Genomic DNA, 20,772 nt, shown 5'->3' on the forward strand with positions numbered 1-20,772 from the left:
AGAGGGACAAAAGAGAACAAAAGGAGAGGGGGAAGGAATCCGAGTGCTCCGGAGGCCCCTTGGTAGTTAAAGGTCCGGGGGGAGGGGGGGGGGGGGGGAGGGTCGGGTTTCGGTGCACATTAATTCCCCGAAGAGGCGTCCGGGGGAGTCGCAGGTCCCAACAGCGAGGCCGGGGCAGTAATCGAGCGGTATCTAGGGGAAGACAGGAATTCCAGCCAGGGAAACCAGGATTTAGAACATGTCTTGGATGTTTGTGGGGTGGAGGCCAGCAGGTCTTCCATATGATAAACATGGGAAACCTCCGTAAACCACTCCTCTAGGGACGGTGGATCTGGAGATCGCCAGTGTCGCGGGATTACCGTTTTTGCAGCCTGCAGAAGGTGTCGCAGCAAGGATCTTTTGAATTTTTGTTGGGGTATGGGGAACATGAAAAGAAGGACAGCTTCTGGAGTGCTGGGGACGCAGGCACCCGTTATTTCTGATATGAGTTGAAGCACTAACTGCCAGAACGGTTGCACTCTAGGGCAATACCACCAGATGTGTGTCATAGAACCTACATCGGAGCCACATCTCCAGCACTCCTCTGAAACCTCTGGATACCATCTATGAAGGGCCTGAGGGACCCTATACCATCTGGTCAGGATCTTATAACAGGTCTCCTGGGATCTAGTGGCAATGACAGCCTTATGGGTCAGGAAAAAACACTTAGCCCACTGCTCTTCCGTAAATTTCATGTTTAGTTCCCGTTCCCACTTATTACAATAAGTAGGAAGGAAAAGTCATTTTTATGCCCAGAATGTGAGAAGTCTTTCAAGATGACGTGAATGTAGGAAATGTTATACTCTGAAAGCAAATTTTTAATAAATGTAAGAATATTTACACACAAAGAAATTTTCATGCTCTCAATGTGGGAAATGTTTTATTGCAAAATCACATCAGTGGGGAGGAGACATTTTTATTAGACATGAGAGAACTTTTCAGAAAGTTCGGTTGAAAAGTTTCACAGAGCTTTGCCGCAAAGTTCTGGTTTGTCTGAACTGAACCATTACCGAGCCGCATTTTGCTAGCGATTCTGAGATGGTTTTTTTCGTGACAAAAGTTGGTCACTATCTTGTGTATTTTTTGTGAAAAACATCAAAATATCATGAAAAATTAAATTTTCTTTTTTTAATACTAAACTCACACTATTCAGCGTGCGGTAAAAATAGCAAAATAAATATATTCTCCGGGTCACAACAGTTGCAGTGATAAAAAGTTTGCAGTTTTTTTATTTATTGATTACTACTTTGGCACAATAGAAACTATCTTCCTGAAAACACCCACAAAAAAACGTCACCACATTGCAAGATCCATAGCCAAAATTCTGCAAATCTACCGAACTTTTGAAAAGCTTGCTGATCTCTAATATTCACACAAATTTCTGTTGCCAAGGTGGAGTTCATGTTGAGTGTGTAACAAAACATCCATCAATTACATGATGCTCCCCCTCTTATACCTGCATCTGCTTGAACACCCTATTACTGCCCCTCTTATATCTGCGGCTGCTGGAACACCTCATTACTGCCCCCCTCCTATACCTGTGGCTGCTGAAACACCTCATTACTGCCCCCTCCTATACCTGCAACTGCTGGAACACCTCAATACTGCCCCCTCTTATACCTGCAGCTGCTGGAACACCTCATTACTGTCCATATGCTCACTACACCCCTTGTTACATTCCTTGAGGGGTGTAGTTTCCATAATGGGGTCACTTGTGGGGGGTTTCAACTGTCTTGGCAACACAGGGGCCTTTTAAATGCAACATGGCCCCTCGAAATCCATTCCAGCCAAATCCAGCCTCAAAAAACCAAATGGCGCTCCTTCTCTTTGGAGGCTTACCCTGCACCCGCATGGTGCTTTATGTCCACCTGTGGGGTATTTCCTGTGCTGCCAGGACAGTAGAAACCCCCCACAAGTGACCCCCATTCTGGAAATTACACCCCATAAGGAATCTAACGAGGGGTACAGTGAGCATATGGACCCCACTGGTGATGGGCACATGTGTAGAACATGTGCCGTGAAAATAAAAATTACCATTTTTTTCATTTTCACGTCCCAAATGTGTCCGTCACCAGGGGGCCATATACCCGCTGCTCCCCTTGTTAGATTCCTTATGGGGTTTAGTTTCCAGAATGGGGTCACTTGTGAGGGGTTTCTACTGTCCTGGCCACACAGAGGCTTTGTAATTGCATCATGGCATCCTCTAATGGGAATGGCGGCCATACCTACTTAGCTGGGGAAAAGGGACAATTCTAATTTATTTGGGGGTATTATGCCAATTATTAGTTTATAAGGTTGAAAATGAGAGGTGTCCATCAAATTCAACCTGTGTTGATCCAGAGGAAGGCAAAAACCCCTCGTGAGGCAGACGACAGTAGCCTCATCACAGGGGAAAATTCCTTCCCGACTCCATAATGGCGATCAGAATAATCCCCGGATCAACGTGACCCCTGAAATAGGAATAAGGGACAGAATTTAGATAATGTAGAACCCCAATGACGTGTGGTACGCCTTGAAGCGATCCAGTATGCAGAGGCCGGGGTGATCAGGACAGGCGTCACACTGGAAAATGGTGTCCCTCCTGATCCCTTCATATCCAGAAGCGCTGGGTCCGCTCCATGGCTGCTAAATATTAGGGCTGATATTACTGCTACAGTAGCTCGGGCAGCGAGGGACCGAAAGAGGGGGTGCCGGTATAAAGTTATCCCCGTACAGGTGGTAACCTATATCCAGCAGTGGGAAGATCAGTTCCCGAATGATCTCCCCACTAACTCTGAGGATGGGGGGGGCATTGTAGGGGCATCTGGGGGCTGGATTCGGGTGTCCCTTCCTTCATACACTCTAAGGGTACATGCACACTGCGGAATGGCGAAGGATAACCCTTTGTGCATTCCACAGCTGGAACCCACCGGCGGACTGATGCGGGCGTGCGTCTCCGTCCGTGTCATAGACTCCATTCTATGCACGGGCGGATTCCGATCTCCGACCAATGTGTTCATTCTTTGGACGGACAACGGAATCCACCCGTGCATAACATGGAGTCTATGACACGGGTGGAGACACGCGCCTGCATCAGTCCGCTGGCGGGTGCCAGCTGTGGAATGCACAAAGGGTTATCCTTCGCCATTGCGCAGTGTGCATGTACGCTAAATCTGTAAGTGTACCCTGAGGTACTCTCACAGAGTTAGTAGAATTTCAAGCCATACCGTCATCTCTTATTGGGACGGTACTGGCGGAAAAGACGTGTCTGTGAGGCAGCGTACGCTACGTTACCCCCAGATACATCATTGGAGGATGAGGATGAATGGAGGAACGAAGGATCCTCCCCATTCATCCTCACTGGCTGTTATGGTGTCGGAGGCAATAATAGCGTATGCGTCCGATACCGAAAACACGCCGGGGGCCACTTTTATATAGAAATTGGTATATGGGGTATGTAGTGGTGTAGTGTCAAACTTTATTCAATGTAGTGTAGTGTGGTGTAATGTAGTGTTTTTTACAGTAAGTATAAAAAAAAAACCCTACGCCAAAAATGGTGTTGCTGATTAGCAGCGCACTTTCGTGCGATGCTGATCAACACTCAGCGGCGATAGGGTGCGGAAAATAGAAAAAAAAAAATTTGGTAAAAAAAAAAAAAAAAACCTTTATTACATACTGAACATCCCTATAGTGGCTGATACGTGTATTACACTTATCAGCCGCTAGGGGGCAGCAGAGCGCAAGATCCGAAAAAAGACGACGCTGGAGCCGAAAAAAGCCGAACGGGACATCACGGAAGGAGCCGAAGACCCGACCAGAAGACTAGGACGCCGCAAGCCCGGAAGACGCCAATCAGGACACCGGGACAGGTGAGTAATGTACAAATACCTGCTCTGGACCCCTCAGCTACCTAGCTGAGGGGTCCGGAGCAGGTATTTATATTTTTTGGGGACTTTGATCGCCGTGAATGGCCGGCCGGTACCGGCCGGCCGTTCACGGCGATCGGGCCGGTGGCACTGTGACCACCATTACTTTTTACAGTAATGGCGGTCGGTGCCGTCCTCGGACAGCACCGACCGCCATTTTTTTACGGGTCATCGGGTAACCGATGGCCCGGAAAGGTTCCGATCGCCGCTATTGGCTGATCTGAACTGATAAGCCAATAGCGGCGATCGTCGGCATGTGGGGGGTTAACAACCCCCATGCCGACAGGGAGAGATGGCCTGCAGTGTATTTCTGCAGGCCATCTCTCCCGATCGCATGCGGCCGGTCCGCGGCGCCCTCTTAAAGGACCCGCGTACCGGTACGTCATGGGTCCTTAAGAGGTTAAGGTCTATGGGTTTAGAACAGGGGTCCCCAAACTTTTCACACAGGGGGCCAGTTCACTGTCCCTAGGACCGTCGGAGGGCCGGACTATAAAAAAAAACTAATCAAATCCCAATGCAAAATGCTACAACCCCCACCCACCACCCCCAAAGTAAAAGCATGCCTCTTTCCTTCCACTTCTCATCCAGCCCCCACTAAACCCCTTACTCACCCTTTACCCCCTCACCCCCTCAACCAGCCCCCTCACTCCCCCTTTATCCCCTCAACCAGCCCCCTCACTCCCCCTTCATCCTCTCAACCAGCCCCCTTACTCCCCCTTCACACCCTCAATAAGCCCCCCTCACCCCCTTTCAACTCCCTCCTCACTCCCCCCCCCCCCCCCTCACCACACTGGGTGCTGTTCTGCTTGGAGGAGGCAGCCCTGTCAGGATGACAGTGAGGTAAGCCAAGCTCACACAGGTCCAACCGCAGCATGCCGAGGCAAGTGACGTCATGCTGCGTCCTGCATGAGCAACGTAACTGTCACTTGCACTCAGGAGGATAGTAGGACACGCTGTCAGCGCTTTGCTGAACAAGGGCCCGGGGATGGCGGCGGCATAGATGTGGGGCAGGGTCAGGGATAGGCGGCGGTGGAGTTTGGCTGCAGCTGGTGTGATCCAGAAGGGTGGGTCCTCTCACTGACCACAAATGAAAGTTGTTTCTTCTGGAAGTGCAGCGGGGGCCGCATCCGGCACGCGGGCCTTAGTTTGGGGACCCCTGGTTTAGAAAGTTTAGTCTGTAACTGGATTGAAAAGTGGCTTAATAATCATACCCAGAGAGTGGTGGTCAATGATTCCTACTCCGAACGGTCCCCAGTAAGAAGCGGTGTACCCCAAGGGTCAGTACTGGGCCCCCTTTAGTTTACCTTGTTTATTAACGATGTTACAGGCTTTGTAGTACAGTACAGTCTATGGATCCATTCCTTAGGAGGATTGATTGTGGACCATTGGCAGTGGTGAGAATGGACCTGGCGGTGCCTGATTCCACTCTAAGGGTGGTAGTGTACGCCGACGGTGTCAACCTATTTGTCTCCTCACAAGAGGAAATGCAGAGGTGATGTCAGAGGTGGAGCGTACTCAGGGGCATCCAAGATCAACCAGGATAAGTGTGAGAGTCTCTGGCTGGGAGGTGGAAATCCTGGATTTGATCTCCCGGACACCCTTCCAGAGCCCCAGGAGTTTGCAAAAGTTCTCGGCATCGAATGCGGCCAAGGGGATTACCCCAAACAAAACTGGGACAGAAGGCTTAAGACCACCGCTCAGAAGGTGGATCAGTGGAAGGGTTGGTCTTTGACGCTCAGGGAAAGGGTTAACCTGATCAAAACATTCCTGCTCCCTTTGCTGATATATCTGGGCAGTGTTTGCATTTTGACAGAACCGCTCTGGACTCGGGTCTACAGTGTGTTCTTCCAGCTGTTATGGGGGAATAGACTGAAAATAGTCAAGAGGGAGGTTACTTACCGTACGAGGAGACAAGGGGGGTTGTGTATGGTCATTACTTACCGTATGAGGAGACAAGGGGGGTTGTGTATGGTCATTACTTACCGTACGAGGAGACAAGGGGGGTTGTGTATGGTCATTACTTACCGTATGAGGAGACAAGGGGGGTTGTGTATGGTCAACCCCGTGGTGTTCCTGGTGAATACTTTTCTTAAAACCAACATTGCAAACCTCTGGAAAGAGAGGGCTCCTCCGTGGGTATTCTCCTGTAGGGGATGGTTTCGGCCTTTCTTCCAGGAATGGGAGACAGGAGGGCAAGTGAAGGATCTCAGCACACCACACAGGCATCTTCTGGCTTATGCCACCCTGATTCTGAAGATCATTTGTCGGTGGGGTTTGGGGATGTGGGAGATTAGGACTCCGCCATGGAATGCTGACAATTTTGCTCAGTGTGAACATACCTATAGACTTTAATGGGATTGTACAAGAAACACCTTTGCTGTGCTGGCTTTTTTGTGACCTTTTGTACTCCACCAAATAGGTCATGTGATGGCAGAGGGAAAAAAAGTTCAGCACAAAAACACCTAAACACCTGAAAAACATCACACAAAAAGGATGTATGAGGGCCCCTGACTGTATGGTAGACGTTTCCAAGAGACTTTTTTGAATCTCCTTAAGGGTGCGTTCACACCTACAGGATCTGCAGCAGATCTGCAGCAGATTTGATGCTGTGTTCAGTTATTTAAATGAAATCTGCTGCAGAAAATCAGCTGCAGATCCTGTAGGTGTGAACGCACCATAAAGGAAAACTATCAACAGGTTTGGGCAAACGAACCTGATATCTCCCTGCAGCCGCGTACCTCATCTTTCCGATGCCGGTCTACTTTCCCTTGTTTTCGGGAACTTTAATTAAAAAGCATTATGTAAATGAGCTCACTAGGAAAACTGGGGGCGTTCCTTATACTGCCAATACACTGTTCAACTTGCCTGCTGCAGCTTACGGTCACAGCTACCTATACACCGGTCTCATTATGTATTGTTGTATATACATAGGTAGGGGTGGCTGTCCTTTCTACTTATGAATATAAATAATAATGTAAATTTGTATTAGACTAAAATTCACAATTACTGAAAAGCACATTAAACTAAGAGCAGCATTCACCATATACAGCTTTAGGCTATGTTCACACTACGTATATTTGAGGCTGTATAGCAACCAAAACCAGGAGTGGATTGAAAACACAGAAAGGCTCTGTTCACATAATGTTGTAATTGAGTGGATGGCCGTCATTTAATGGCAAATATTTGCTGTTATTTTAAAACAACGGCTGTTATATTGAAATAATGGAAGTTATTTACCGTTATATGGCGGCCATCCACTCAATTTCAACATTGTGTGGACAGAGCCTTTCTGTGTTTTTAATCCACTCCTGGTTTTGGTTGCTATGAGGACCTGACATGAGGACCAAATACAGCCTCAAATATACATAGTGTGAACCCAGCCTTACTATGTACACATACAGCTCAGCTACATGTACATTGCACACATACAGCTCCCCTACATGTACATTGCACATATACAGCTCAGCTACATGTACATTACACATATACAGCTCAGCTACATGTACATTACACATATATACAGCTCAGCTACATGTACATTACACATATACAGCTCTGCTACATGTACATTACACACATACAGCTCAGCTACATGTACATTACACATATACAGCTCAGCTACATGTACATTACACATATATAGCTCAGCTACATGTACATTATACATATACAGCTCAGCTACATGTACATTACACACATACAGCTCTACTGTGCACACATACAGCTCAGCTACATTTACATTACACACATACAGCTCAGCTACATGTACATTACACACATACAGCTCAACTACATGTACATTACACATATATACAGCTCAGCTACATGTACATTATACATATACAGCTCAGCTACATGTACATTACACACATACAGCTCTACTGTGCACACATACAGCTCAGCTACATTTACATTACACACATACAGCTCAGCTACATGTACAATACACATATACAGCTCTACTGTGCACACATACAGCTCAGCTACATGTACATTACACATATACAGCCCAGCTACACGTACATTACACATATACAGCTCAGCTACATGTACATTACACACATACAGCTCAGCTACATGTACATTACACATATACAGCTCAGCTACATGTACATTACACATATACAGCCCAGCTACATGTACATTACACACATACAGCTCAGCTACATGTACATTACACACATACAGCTCAGCTACATGTACATTACACATATACAGCCCAGCTACATGTACATTACACACATACAGCTCAGCTACATGTACATTACACACATACAGCTCAGCTACATGTACATTACACATATACAGCTCAGCTACATGTACATTACACACATACAGCTCAGCTACATGTACATTACACACATACAGCTCAGCTACATGGACATTACACACATACAGCTCAGCTACATGTACATTACACACATACAGCTCAGCTACATGTACATTACACATATACAGCCCAGCTACATGTACATTACACACATACAGCTCAGCTACATGTACATTACACATATACAGCTCAGCTACATGTACATTACACACATACAGCTCAGCTACATGTACATTACACATATACAGCTCAGCTACATGTATATTACACATATACAGCTCAGCTACATGTACATTACACACATACAGCTCAGCTACATGTACATTACACACATACAGCTCAGCTACATGTACATTACACATATACAGCTCAGCTACATGTACATTACACACATACAGCTCAGCTACATGTACATTACACACATATACAGCTCAGCTACATGTACATTACACATATACAGCTCAGCTACATGTACATTACACACATACGGCTCAGCTACATGTACATTACACATATACAGCTCAGCTACATGTACATTACACACATATACAGCTCAGCTACATGTACATTACACACATACAGCTCAGCTACATGTACATTACACATATACAGCTCAGCTACATGTACATTACACACAGGGCTCTGCTACATGTACATTACACACAGGGCTCTGCTGCAGGCATATATAACACACACACAGCTCTGCTCCACACACATCACACACACACAGCTCTGCTGCACACACATCACTTCAGCTCATCCAGCACAGCAGAGTCCTGCATACACTGAGCAGCAGCCCCTGATCATGTGACTCCTCCTCCTCCATGTGACTGATCACATGACTGTGACATCACAGCAGGTCCTGGAAGCACAGGGGAAGCACACGGCTCCTGTACAGCTCTGCAGGCGGCTTCCTGCGATCTGCCCACTGGCTGCCAGACAGGTAAGAGTTTTAAAGTGTTTAGGGGAGAGGGGGCGCTGTGGATGGGGGATAGTAGGGGAGCACTGTGGAGAATATTGGATAACCCCTTTAAGCACTCCCAGATAGAGTAGAGAAAACAATGAACTTTCGGCATTTGATTACCGCTGGCTGCTGAAGTTGGATAAAGCCCTAAGGCTATGTGGAAAACATGGATATAGTCATTGGCTGTATCCATGTTTTCCAGACAACCTTAGAGCTTTCTCCAACCTCAGCAGCCACCGCTAATCAAATACCGAACGTTCAGGTTCGGACTAACACTACTCCCAGAGTTAGAGGAACATGGTGAACACAAATCGGATCACATACTTTTTGGAGGCCGTCCATAGAGGAGGCAGCAGTCTGAGCAAGCATGAAGCGGAGACAATCCCATACAGCCTTTCTGTGTTTCTGTACAGCATTATCAGTCCGCCGCCCTCAGGGAATCCTGGATCAGTGCCGAACAAAACCTTCATGACTGGGTGACGAAAACTCACAGCGGGAATGTAAGGGCTTACTGCATTGATTTAGTAATAAAACAGGAAACTTCTAGGCCAATCTGCAGGGGGCTCAAACCCTTTCATCCCATTAGATCTTTCTAACCCGAAGCAAATAATTGACTGGGTGGGCAGGTACAATACTGACCTTTATACCGGCACTACTTCTCCCTCCCCAAACCCCGATACACTGCTCAATAAAATTACACCTCCCTGTATAACGCCAGAACAACTCAATTTTCCTAATGCCCCCATCTTCTCGACCAACGTTAAAGAAACCATTGCGTCTCTTAAGAACTCTGAGGCACCTGGGCCTGACGGCTACACGAGTACATTTTATAAACTCCTCAAAGATCAAATATCAGACACTTTGGTCATCTATAAGGTTGCTCTTGGGCCTTAATAAAATGTATTTAAAAAAAAAACATGGACACTTTCTTCCAGAGACAACACTACTCTGGTCTCCAGGCTGGGTGCAGTTTTTCAACTTGGCCTATTAGCAATCCACAGTGCAACTGGAGACAAGAGTGGTGCTGTCTCTGGAAGAAAGTGGCCATATTTTTCTAACACTGGATAACCCCTCTAATAGTAGGAACACAGTGACCTTAGGAAGGTTGGGTTGGGTTGGCGGCCAGGTTGACCTCTTGCACCAGGGCCCATAAGACATTAGCTGCCCCCCCCCCCCCAACTGTCCTTCAGTGCTGAGTTGTGAGGATGAAGTTTTCTTTCTCTGACGCATCACAAGAGCTCAACACATCTTTACACATTCTTAACTTGTTTCTTTTTATCGCTGTGCCGGGTTTGTTGTTTGCCAGACAAGTTGTCATTTTTATTCCCATTCTTTATTATCCATTGTATCCTCTACTTTCTATTCATCTCTACAGGATCCTCTGCTGATATCTTCTATATAAGAGACCGACCCATCAACCATGGAGGGAGACAGAGACAAGATGGCCGAGAGGATAATAACCCTCACCCTACACATACTCTTCCTGCTTACTGGAGAGGTGAGGGATTCTGGGAGTGATGTCATCATGACATCATTCTTATCTATGGAATAACAGATGGATAGGACTGGAGAGGTGAGGGATTCTGGGAGTGATGTCATCATGACATCATTCTTATCTATGGAATAACAGATGGATAGGACTGGGGAGGTGAGGGATTCTGGGAGTGATGTCATCATGACATCATTCTTATCTATGGAATAACAGATGGATAGGACTGGAGAGGTGAGGGATTCTGGGAGTGATGTCATCATGACATCATTCTTATCTATGGAATAACAGATGGATAGGACTGGAGAGGTGAGGGATTCTGGGAATGGATGGAGTGATAGTAATGTGTCTCTCCATACACAGGATTACACAGTAGTGAAGAAGTCCTCTAGTGGGCGCTGTGGGGCCCCTGGGTGTGAAGGATGGGGAAGAACCCTGAGCCCAATCCCGGGGCCCCTGATACATGAGGAAATGGAGGAAGAGAAGATCCTAGAAGTCACCAACAAGATGGTGGAGCTGCTGAGTGGAGAGGTGAGACTGTGGCTGCTGGGAATGCTGGGACATTATACAGTAACACCACTGGAGGGGGGGGGATGACTGTGTGATCATTGTGTGTGTCAGGTTCCTATAAGGTGTCAGGACGTGGCGGTCTATTTCTCCATGGAGGAGTGGGAGTATGTAGAAGGACACAAGGATCAGTACAAGGATGTGATGCTGGAGGATCAGCAGCCCCTCCCATCAGCAGGTAATAGACAGGACTATATACACACCTCCTCTCTGTATTATCTGGATGGAAAGAATGAATTCAGTCTCTGTATGTGTTCCCTCCAGTCAGATCCAGTAAGAGAACAGCACCAGAGAGATGTCCCCGTCCTCTTCTTCCACAGGATCAGGATCAGGTAGATGGAGATGTTCCCTATGATCTGTACATCCCACCTGACTTCTCCTACTGTCTGATGACTTTTACAATATTTCTCTTCTATCGTATGAATCAGGGGGAAGATGGGAACAACATTAATGCTCCAGAGACACATGTGAGCAGTGATGAGCAGTATAAGGAGGAAATTACTACAGGGGAGGATCAGAACAATAAAATTGCTATGGACAAGGTAATAAAAGAAGAAGAAGAAGAGACAGATGACAGCAGTGATGAGCAGTATAAGAAGGACATCACTACAGGTAACCGCCCAGGTGAGTAGTGACCACTAAATGCAGAGAACAGTCACACATTCTCCTCAGTCACCGGCTGTAACTATTCTGTGTGGAATATTATAAGCTCTGTGTCCTGTCAGTTTTCCAGCTATATAATCATTCAGCCAAAATTTTAATATACATCACAGTTCCAGCGGAAGCTGTTGCGAAAAAAAAACTTTAAGGAATCGACAGGGGTTGTGATCACAAGGAGTTATGTCATATACTCACTTATTTTCTCTGTTCAAAAAATTGAGATAAAACACAGAAAGTCCCAGCGCTCACAGACATGGCTCGGTAATGACTGACAGTAATGTTCAGTGAGCATTAAAATGGTCGAGTGCTTGTTACCAGAGTTAAGAATTTTTCAATGATCGAGTTCGTGACCTTTGACCATTATACTTAGTTTAGATGCAGGAAAGGCCTCCGACAAGACCTCATGGCCCTTTATTCCCACCACTATTCAGCGTAGACGGTTTGGCCCTATATTCTCCCAATATATTATAGCTTATACAGAAACTGACTGCAACTCCAGATTAACAGACTGCATTTACAGGTGCGTTTACAAAGAGAGAATGAACAGACTATAAATAGAGAACAGGGCATAAAGGAAAGACTGAGATTTCTCCTCTTTTCAAAACTATTCTTGGCTTTGGCTTCCAAAATTTGCCAGATAAATCTCTGTGTAAACGCACCATAATTCTTTGCCCTTCGACATTTTCACAGGAATGACACAAGGTTGCCCCCTCTCCTCCTTCTCTTTAATCACTTTCTGATACCATCTGCACTGAACAGACATGGAGGGTAGATGGATCATTTTGTCACAACTAAATTTAAATTTTTAAATCCATGTTGAATGCAACCCCCCCCCCCCCTTTATGTCCCCCTAAGCAGTCAGTTGTGTGCAGCGCCCAGGGTTGGAAGTGTTGCCAATGCTCGGCCCTCAGATACTATCGAGGTGTCACCACGTGTTGCTGCTCTTTGGGGGGGATGGTAAGACGTGGTGCACCCCAATGGGTAATAAGTCCATACAGTCAGGGTTCACAGTAAACAGCGGCTTCTTTACTGAAGAAATTTTCAGGTGCAAATTCATACAGACAATGTTCCGAGCCGGCTTCTCCAGTCTCCGACCTGTAGCAGAAAATGGGAGAGGCCTAAGCTAGCAGTCTTCTTCTAGGTCTCTGCTCTGGTCAGGGGGCCGGTGACACGGGGTGTGTAGAGTCAGCGGCTTCTTCTTTCTCTTCTGTGCGGTCTAGCACAGTCTCTTCACTTCTCTGGTCTCTATCTGCAGAACAACAGGCGACTGACTGACTCTTCCTATTATACTGTTTGGGAGAAAACTAGAACTATTGGGTGGGATGGAGTGGAGAAGCACGGCCTTAACAGATACAATGTTTCAGCTTTAGTCTTCTGTAGACTTGCATTCAGTTTCCATACAGGTCTATGGGAATGTCCCCCTGTATGTATATATACACTCATACCCACACACACTATGCCTCGGAGCAGTGCTATTGTCCTTTTAGACGCACAGATAAATAGCTGGGCGAGTCAGTCAAATCACTGTGATTGCACACACCTAGTGCTGATCAGCCGGTGGAGTGTAACACTGGACACTGCTACAACCAGGAGCAGCAGAGCAGAGTATGTGACAAACAAACATTCTGGCTTTTATGGCCGCCAAGCCGAACACACGGCCCGAGTCCTAACACATAGTTCTTGTTCTATTCTTTTCACTATAAGTCACCAGGTGGTTTTGTATAATATGTATCAGGTTGACTAGTCGCTGTTTATACTAGGAGACTAAGGAACCTGCTAAGAAGAAACCTAAGCCTTCTACTACTAGATGATGATGATGTATTTCCTGCAATTCTAGATTGCCTTCTACTACCAAAAATACATTGGTGCAGAATGTATTTCGGATAATATAAAGGAGGATAGAGCATCTTTTGTAGTGGATATCCGCAAAATGATGAAAGATGAAATTGCGGCAGCTATGCCTCCACCTGAGCCTAATCCTGCACCTCTTCTTCCGCCACTACCACCTCCTCCTGAGCCTATAAAGCCTTCCTCTGCTCATCCTGCAGTTACTATGTAAGAGGGATTTACTACTCCAAGATCTGAAAGACGAAGGGTTTCATCTTCCGATTCCGAATGTGAATCAGGGCAGCTCTCTGATTTCAATGGCATATTCTTCAGTCAGAGATTCAGGAAAAAAATTAAGAAATATTTTTCAACTCAGATCGTATGTCTCCATTACTCAGCAGTGAGAAATGTACTGGGAATGGAGGACACCCAGGAAGAAATGACAGTTCACGATTTATTTGTTAAAGAATTATTTTCTGGTCTCAAATCTAAAAAGAAATTAGTTTTCCCTGTTCACGAAACCTTACAAACTTTAATTACAGATGAGTGGCAGATCCTGAGAAGAAATTGCTAATTCCTGGAGAAATAAGGAGCCGTTACCCTTCAAGGATGAAGATTTGCCGCAACTTGTGTTGTAAGAGTAATGCAAGTTTGGATAAACCAATTAGAGGAGCATCTCAGAGACAAGAGCCTGTGAGAGCAAATTCTTGCTTCTCTTCCATTCTTTAGACGCAATTGCCTTCTTAGCAGATTCTCCTGCAGAGTCTGTTCGCATAGCAGAGAAAGAGCCTAACCAATTCGGCCAGGAGAGCCTTGTGACTAAAAAACTGGTCAAGTGAAAATATCTCATTGTCTAAGCTCTGCGGTATCCCATTAGAAGGGAAATACGTCTTTGGGTCAGCCCCGGATACAATCCTGGGAAATTCTCCAGATAAGAAAAATCTCTACCAGAAGGGAAACCAGTAAAGAAAAAGGAACCATACCGGAAACCCAGATTCCGGAATAATTACCGTTGAGTTGTTCAAAAGGAGGCAAGGGGAAGAATATTTTTCCTCCAAATACAAACAATAACACTTCCAAATTAGGAGGGAGATTGTCGGGTTTTCTGGACACCTGGATCACTGTCACAAAGAATCAATGGATACTGACCATCATGAAGGAAGGATACAAAATAGAGTTCTCTCAACATCCTCCAGAGAAGTATCATGTCTCCTGACAGTCCTCAACCTCCCTCCAAAAGGAGTTGGTGTCCAGTGTTAAAAAAAACTCATTTCCCAAGAAGTAGTTCAACCAGTTCAGAAAGAATGAAAAATGGGTCATTGCTCCAACCTTATTTTAGTCCAGAAGCCCAAAGGCTCTTATCAACTAATAATAAATCTGAAACCCTGACAGATACATAAAGTACAAATGATTCAAGATGGAGTCTATAAGATCCACTACCCTCTTGATCGGAGTCCATGCCTTAATGGTCTCTCTAGATCTTCAAGTTGCCTATTATCATATACCGTTAATCTTTTACACCAAAGATTTTTAAGGAAGGGAAGATAAAACACTTTCAGTTTACAGCGCTTCCTTTTGGGATCTCTTCAGCCCTCTTCAGAATTTTTTAAAGCATCATGGAAGAAGTAATCTCGTACCTTCATCTGAAGGGAATCAACATCATCGCATACTTGGACGACCTTCTTCTGATTGCAGAATATACCCAGAAACTACAGGAGGATCTCCAGATGGCTCAGTCACTACTGAGATCAGTAGACTCGACAATCAATCTAAAAAATCTGATTTAACCCGTCTCACCAGAAAGTATTCCTGGGAATATTGGTGGATTCAAAATTACTGATGTTTTCTCCCAGCAGACAAAAGAGGGAACCTAATTCTTAGAATCTGGAAAAAGAACTGCAAGATACGGGAGGCGATATCGATCCTTGGATCTTCCTGCATACTTCCCGCATACCAGCGGTGTCCTGGAGCCAAGCCCATTCCAGATGCCTCCAAAAACGACTTGGAGCGTAAACACCCTCCAACACCCTTGGTGAAAAGATCTCAAGTATTGGCTTCAGACCAACAACTTAATCAAAGAAGTTTCCTGCAATGTACACCACAAAATACTAGTGTACACAGATGCCAGAAAATTAGGGTGGAGTGCTCGGATAGGATCTCAATAATTTCAGGGAACATGGCCTCCCCTTATGACAAACATGTCTTCCAACTACCAAGAGCTAAAGACCATGGAGATGTTATTTCTTCAAGCCAAGCATACATTAAATAATGCACACGTTCACGTGTTATCGGACAACATGTCAATTGTATCCCATCTAAGCCACCAGGGCAGCTCAAAGGTGACCGCATTGCAGTCCCTATCGGATAAGATTTTCATCTGGGCAGAAGAAAACATCAGATCTCTGTCAGTTACCCACCTCAGGGGAACAATGAATATTCCGAATATTTGGATAGCGGACTTCCTCAGGAGGAACATCATAGATCCAGGCGAGTGGTCTCTGAAGAATGCCATTTTTATTCAGGCCACCTCTGACTGGGGAGTACCTGAGATAGACCCATTCACTACCTGTAACAACCGGAAAGTGGACATCTTTTTTTTTCCCTAAATCCGAAAGATGGACCGTTAGCAGTAGATGCTGTAGACCAGCCTTGGTCCTTTTACCGAGCCAAAGGTTTTACAGAAGATCCTAACAGAAAGGATCACTGTAATACTAATTGTCTCTTATTGGCCCAAGAGGAGTTGGTTTGGTCTTCTTCAAAAGTTAGCGATAGACCATCCGCTACATCTCCCTCTTCTACAGGACCTTCATCAGGGTCCGGTATACCATCCAAACCCAGCTTATCTTCATCTTTCTGCCTCTGGATCCTCAAAAGTTCAACCTTAAGAATAGCGGACTTTCAGATGCGGTGATTTCTACGCTGATAAAAAGCAGGAAACCAGTCACAGCAAAGATATATTTGATGGTGTGGAAAGCTTTTTGTGCCTGGTGTGATTCTCCACCTAAGATGCCATCACCACCCAACAAACCTCAAATTCTGGACTTCTTACAGGCAGGTTAGGTTAAAGGTCTTAAACCTGCTATCCTTAAAGTTCGATTTTCTGCTATGTATGATACCAACCTAGCCGACCATCGCCGATCAAGAGATTTATAAAAGCGGCATCAAGAATTAATCCTACCCTATAAAATATTCTCTAACCATAGCCTGTCCCTACTGTGTTATCGAAGTTGATAGGATAATCCTGAATACAGATCCTAACTTCCTACCTATGGTGGTTTCAGATTACCATTGATCACAAGACATCGTTCTTCCATCTTTTTGTGAAAATCCAAAGAATGATCTGAAAGAAAAGGTCCGTACCCTGTATGTCCGAATATCTGTCCTGTAATATTTAGACATCTGTCAACCTTGGAGAAAAGATCAAAATTTGTTTATTCAATTCCAGGAATGTAATTAAGGCAAAAAAGTCTCCAAGTGTCCTGGTAAGATGGATTAGAGGAGCTATCATTGAGGCCTATAATTTACCATCTCCCTTATTGATTAGAGCTCACGCTACTAGATCCATTTCTACATCCTGGGCTGAAAGAGCTTCAACTTCCATAGAACAAATATGTAAAATATCGCAGCATTCACTCGCCATTACAGACTTCAGCTTCAGAGCAGGGAAGACCTAGCCTTCGGGAGGAAGGTTCTATAAGCTGTTGTCCCTCCCTAAGGTAAATGTTGGCATTCTCCTGTGGTGCCATCGTGAAGCGGAAGAGAAATTTAGAATTAGCCCAACTGGTAAGCCGATTTCTCTCAAAGCTTCATGACGGCACCACCGACCCACCCTGCCTCACATGGTGCTAGAAATTATGTTCTAATACACTGGTGGTGTCGTGTTTCCTGCCCAAGGTACATCATGACTCCTGTGCTGCCGTCGTGAAGCTTTCGAAAACAAACAGCTTACTGGTAGGATTAATCCTAAGTTTTTTATTTGAGAAGAGTTACTACTAAGGACGTCATCTACCCGGCCTCCAGCTTCTAGATTCTTCTCCCTGACACTTCCTGTGGATGGGAACAGATCTGATCATTCTTATTATGTTACATAAAAAAGAGTAACTTTCCATGTCTGCAATATGTTTAAGCTTCTATTAATGGGAAATAAGAGAAATGGTGTTTTCTCCTTTGCAGATGATTCTACCAGGAGCTCAGGGGGACATCAGATCTCTTCAGAGGATCATATCACACAAGATACATATGAGGAGCCGTCCACTATCCCAGATACACCCTCAGCCCCTCACAGCAAAGATCTCTCATCTCATCCTGTTATACAAGTCCCATCTTCTGCTCCATCACAGCAAGCTGACATTTACAGAGAAGACGATGAACATCAAAGAGCAAATACAGGAAAGCCTCAGTTTTCAGATTTACAACATGAAAAATGCATTATTCGGAAAAAATATCTTACAGGGAAGAAGGCATTATCATGTTCAGAATGTGGGAAATGTTTTACTTATAAATCAAAGCTTATTCAACATCAAAGACTTCACACAGGGGAGAAGGCATTTTCATGTTCAGAATGTGGGAAATGTTTTACTCAGAAATCAGATCTTGTTAGGCATCAGAGAACTCACACAGGGGAGAAGCCATATTCATGTTCAGAATGTGAAAAATGTTTTACTATAAAATCAAACCTTGTTGAGCATCAAAGAACTCACACAGGGGAGAAGCCATTTTCATGTTCAGAATGTGGAAAATGTTTTACTACAAAATCAACTCTTGTTGGCCATGAGAGAACTCACACAGGAGAAAAAGCATTTTCATGTTCAGTATGTGGGAAATGTTTTACTCTGAAATCAAATCTTGTTAAACATCAAAGAATTCACACAGAAGAGAAGCCATTTTCATGTTCATATTGTGGGAAATGTTTTACTCGGAAATCAAATCTTGTTAAACACCAAAGAATTCACACAAAAGAGAAGCCATTTTCATGTTAATATTGTGGGAAATGTTTTACTGAAAAATCAAATCTTTTGAGACATCAAATAACACACACAGAAGAGAAGCCATTTTCATGTTCAGAATGTGAGAAATGTTTTACTCGTAAATCAAATCTTTGTAAACATCAAAGAACTCACAAAAGAAAGTAGCCAGTTCCATGTTCAGAATGTGGGTCTGTTTTTCTCAGAAATCAAGTACTTTTAAAAAATCTGAAAATCTGTTTTACTGAAAAATCTTATCTTTTTAAACATTGAAGAATTCACAAAGAAGAGAAGCCATTTTAATATTCAGAGGGTGGGAAATGTTTTACTCAGAAATAAATCTTTGTGCTAGCGATTAACAATTTTTCAATAAATTTTAAAAAACAGCCAAACTATAGCAGCTGAAGTACTGGGACTATTGCAGAAGGACCAATGTGTTAAAGCGTAACTGTCATTTCCAGGCCCAAATTACACCACCCCAGCCAAACAGTAGATTATGCATAGGTATAATCATACATCCAGTCATTTAGCTGAAATCATTTGGTTTAGTACCTTTTTCATCCCCTGTACATGCTGCAGCTGCCACCTCAGTAACTGTCCTGTATTTCGGCTGAGCTTTCCTCACTACCCATAATCCTCCACAAACCAGCCGGGAGCGAGCACAGAGGACAGACCAATCAGAGCACTGCAAGCTCTGACACCCCCCCTCCCATTCTCATAGCACAGCCTATGCCGAATACAGTCACACCAGAATAGCTAGAAGGTACAGCAGAGAAATAGTGGACATTATGGTTAATATAATAAAATAAGTTTGTTATACATACAGCACTTCCACAACACTAATTCTGATTATTGTTTGTCTCCAACTATAGTATCTGCAGCTGTAGCGAGACTAGCACTCCCATCATGCTTTCACTTTCATACCATGATGGGAGTGGTAGTCTTGCTGCAGCTGCAGATGTCCTGCACACTCCTATAGTAATGAAAGAAGGGCAGCAGGACCTCTCTCTCTCTGTAGTAGGAGCTATGACACAGCTCCTATGTCCCTGTACAGGCTGGGCATCGGCTTCTGCACGGGAGCGCGCACGTAGGCTCTGAGGGAGGTGCTCAGAGAGAATCCGTATTCACAAAGGCAGAAAATGTGAAGACGGATTTTATTGAAAAGCTGTGAAATATTGTGCAGATAAAAGCTAGGGGGGAGGATAAAAGTCAAGATTAATTGGACTAGATGACAAGAAAAGCTGATAAAGTATATTAGTAATTAATTTGAAAACGCTTAATCTATGCAAGTAAAAAAAAAAAACCATGACAGTTACGCTTTAATGCATGTTCTTGTAAAAGTGTCAAAAGTTGGAAAAATCAAAATAAAAAAATAAAATAAAATCAAGTGTTCAATTTCCGCCATAGACAGCAGTGGTCATCGGCGGATCAGCGGCGTAACATGAATTTTCTCCCAGGAAAGCAGTGGATATTGGTAATTGAGAAGCGTAAAGTGACACTATCTCCCAAGGACAGCAGTGGACATCGGTGGGCCAGCTGCATCAAATTAGGTTTTCTCCTAGGACAGCAATGGACGTTCTGTATACTCACCTCTGCTCTATAGACATCATCAGCGGTGTAAAATGGCGCTTTCTTCCAGGACAGCAGCAGCACATGGACTATCTTCCACCCAGAGGGACTTAGCACAGATACAGTGAGGTGGCAGCAGCAGCACTTGTGAGGAGCCTAGCACAGACAGGAACTGTAGCGGGATTTACCGTTCTATATAAAGCTCCCAATGAATTTTCACACTCATCCTTTTTTTTTTTTTTTAAATGTTAAGTAAAATGATTATACTACGACTATTGAGCTGAATGGGCTTCCTGATATGATCTGCATTGAATGGACATGGAGGGTAGGTGCCACAGATGGATTTCCTCCCTTATGTCCCCTAAGTAGCCAGATATGTGCAGGGTCCGGGGTTGCAGTGGTGACAATGCTCGGCCCCTCATACACTATGGAGGTGTCACCATGTGCTGCTCTCTGGG

General features: G+C 44.6%; 4 protein-coding genes across 5 annotated transcripts in view; 3 read left to right on the forward strand and 1 right to left on the reverse strand.

Moving 5' to 3' along the window:
• LOC138786591 (oocyte zinc finger protein XlCOF7.1-like) overlaps positions 1–20,772 on the reverse strand; it is a 496,490-nt gene that overhangs the window by 259,121 nt on the left and 216,597 nt on the right. The window lies entirely within an intron of this gene.
• LOC138786766 (gastrula zinc finger protein XlCGF26.1-like) overlaps positions 1–20,772 on the forward strand; it is a 223,792-nt gene that overhangs the window by 15,674 nt on the left and 187,346 nt on the right. The gene's annotated exons all lie outside the window — the stretch shown is intronic.
• Positions 1–20,772, forward strand: part of LOC138787576 (zinc finger protein 585A-like) — a 32,589-nt gene that overhangs the window by 6,602 nt on the left and 5,215 nt on the right. The window contains exons 3-9 of the mRNA XM_069964922.1: positions 9,652–9,738; positions 11,723–11,906; positions 14,511–14,616; positions 16,167–16,268; positions 16,583–16,836; positions 18,822–18,909; positions 18,952–18,958. Coding sequence (XP_069821023.1) covers positions 9,652–9,738; positions 11,723–11,906; positions 14,511–14,616; positions 16,167–16,268; positions 16,583–16,836; positions 18,822–18,909; positions 18,952–18,958 — 828 coding nt within the window. The remainder of the gene's footprint in view (positions 1–9,651; positions 9,739–11,722; positions 11,907–14,510; positions 14,617–16,166; positions 16,269–16,582; positions 16,837–18,821; positions 18,910–18,951; positions 18,959–20,772) is intronic.
• LOC138786809 (gastrula zinc finger protein XlCGF17.1-like) lies at positions 17,829–18,982 on the forward strand. The gene has a single exon (XM_069963872.1). It carries the CDS (start codon positions 17,900–17,902, stop codon positions 18,758–18,760), a length of 861 nt encoding a protein of 286 aa, XP_069819973.1. The 5' UTR covers positions 17,829–17,899; the 3' UTR covers positions 18,761–18,982.

The sequence above is a fragment of the Dendropsophus ebraccatus genome, chromosome 3 (assembly GCF_027789765.1).
Source record: "Dendropsophus ebraccatus isolate aDenEbr1 chromosome 3, aDenEbr1.pat, whole genome shotgun sequence".
Lineage (NCBI taxonomy): Eukaryota > Metazoa > Chordata > Amphibia > Anura > Hylidae > Dendropsophus > Dendropsophus ebraccatus.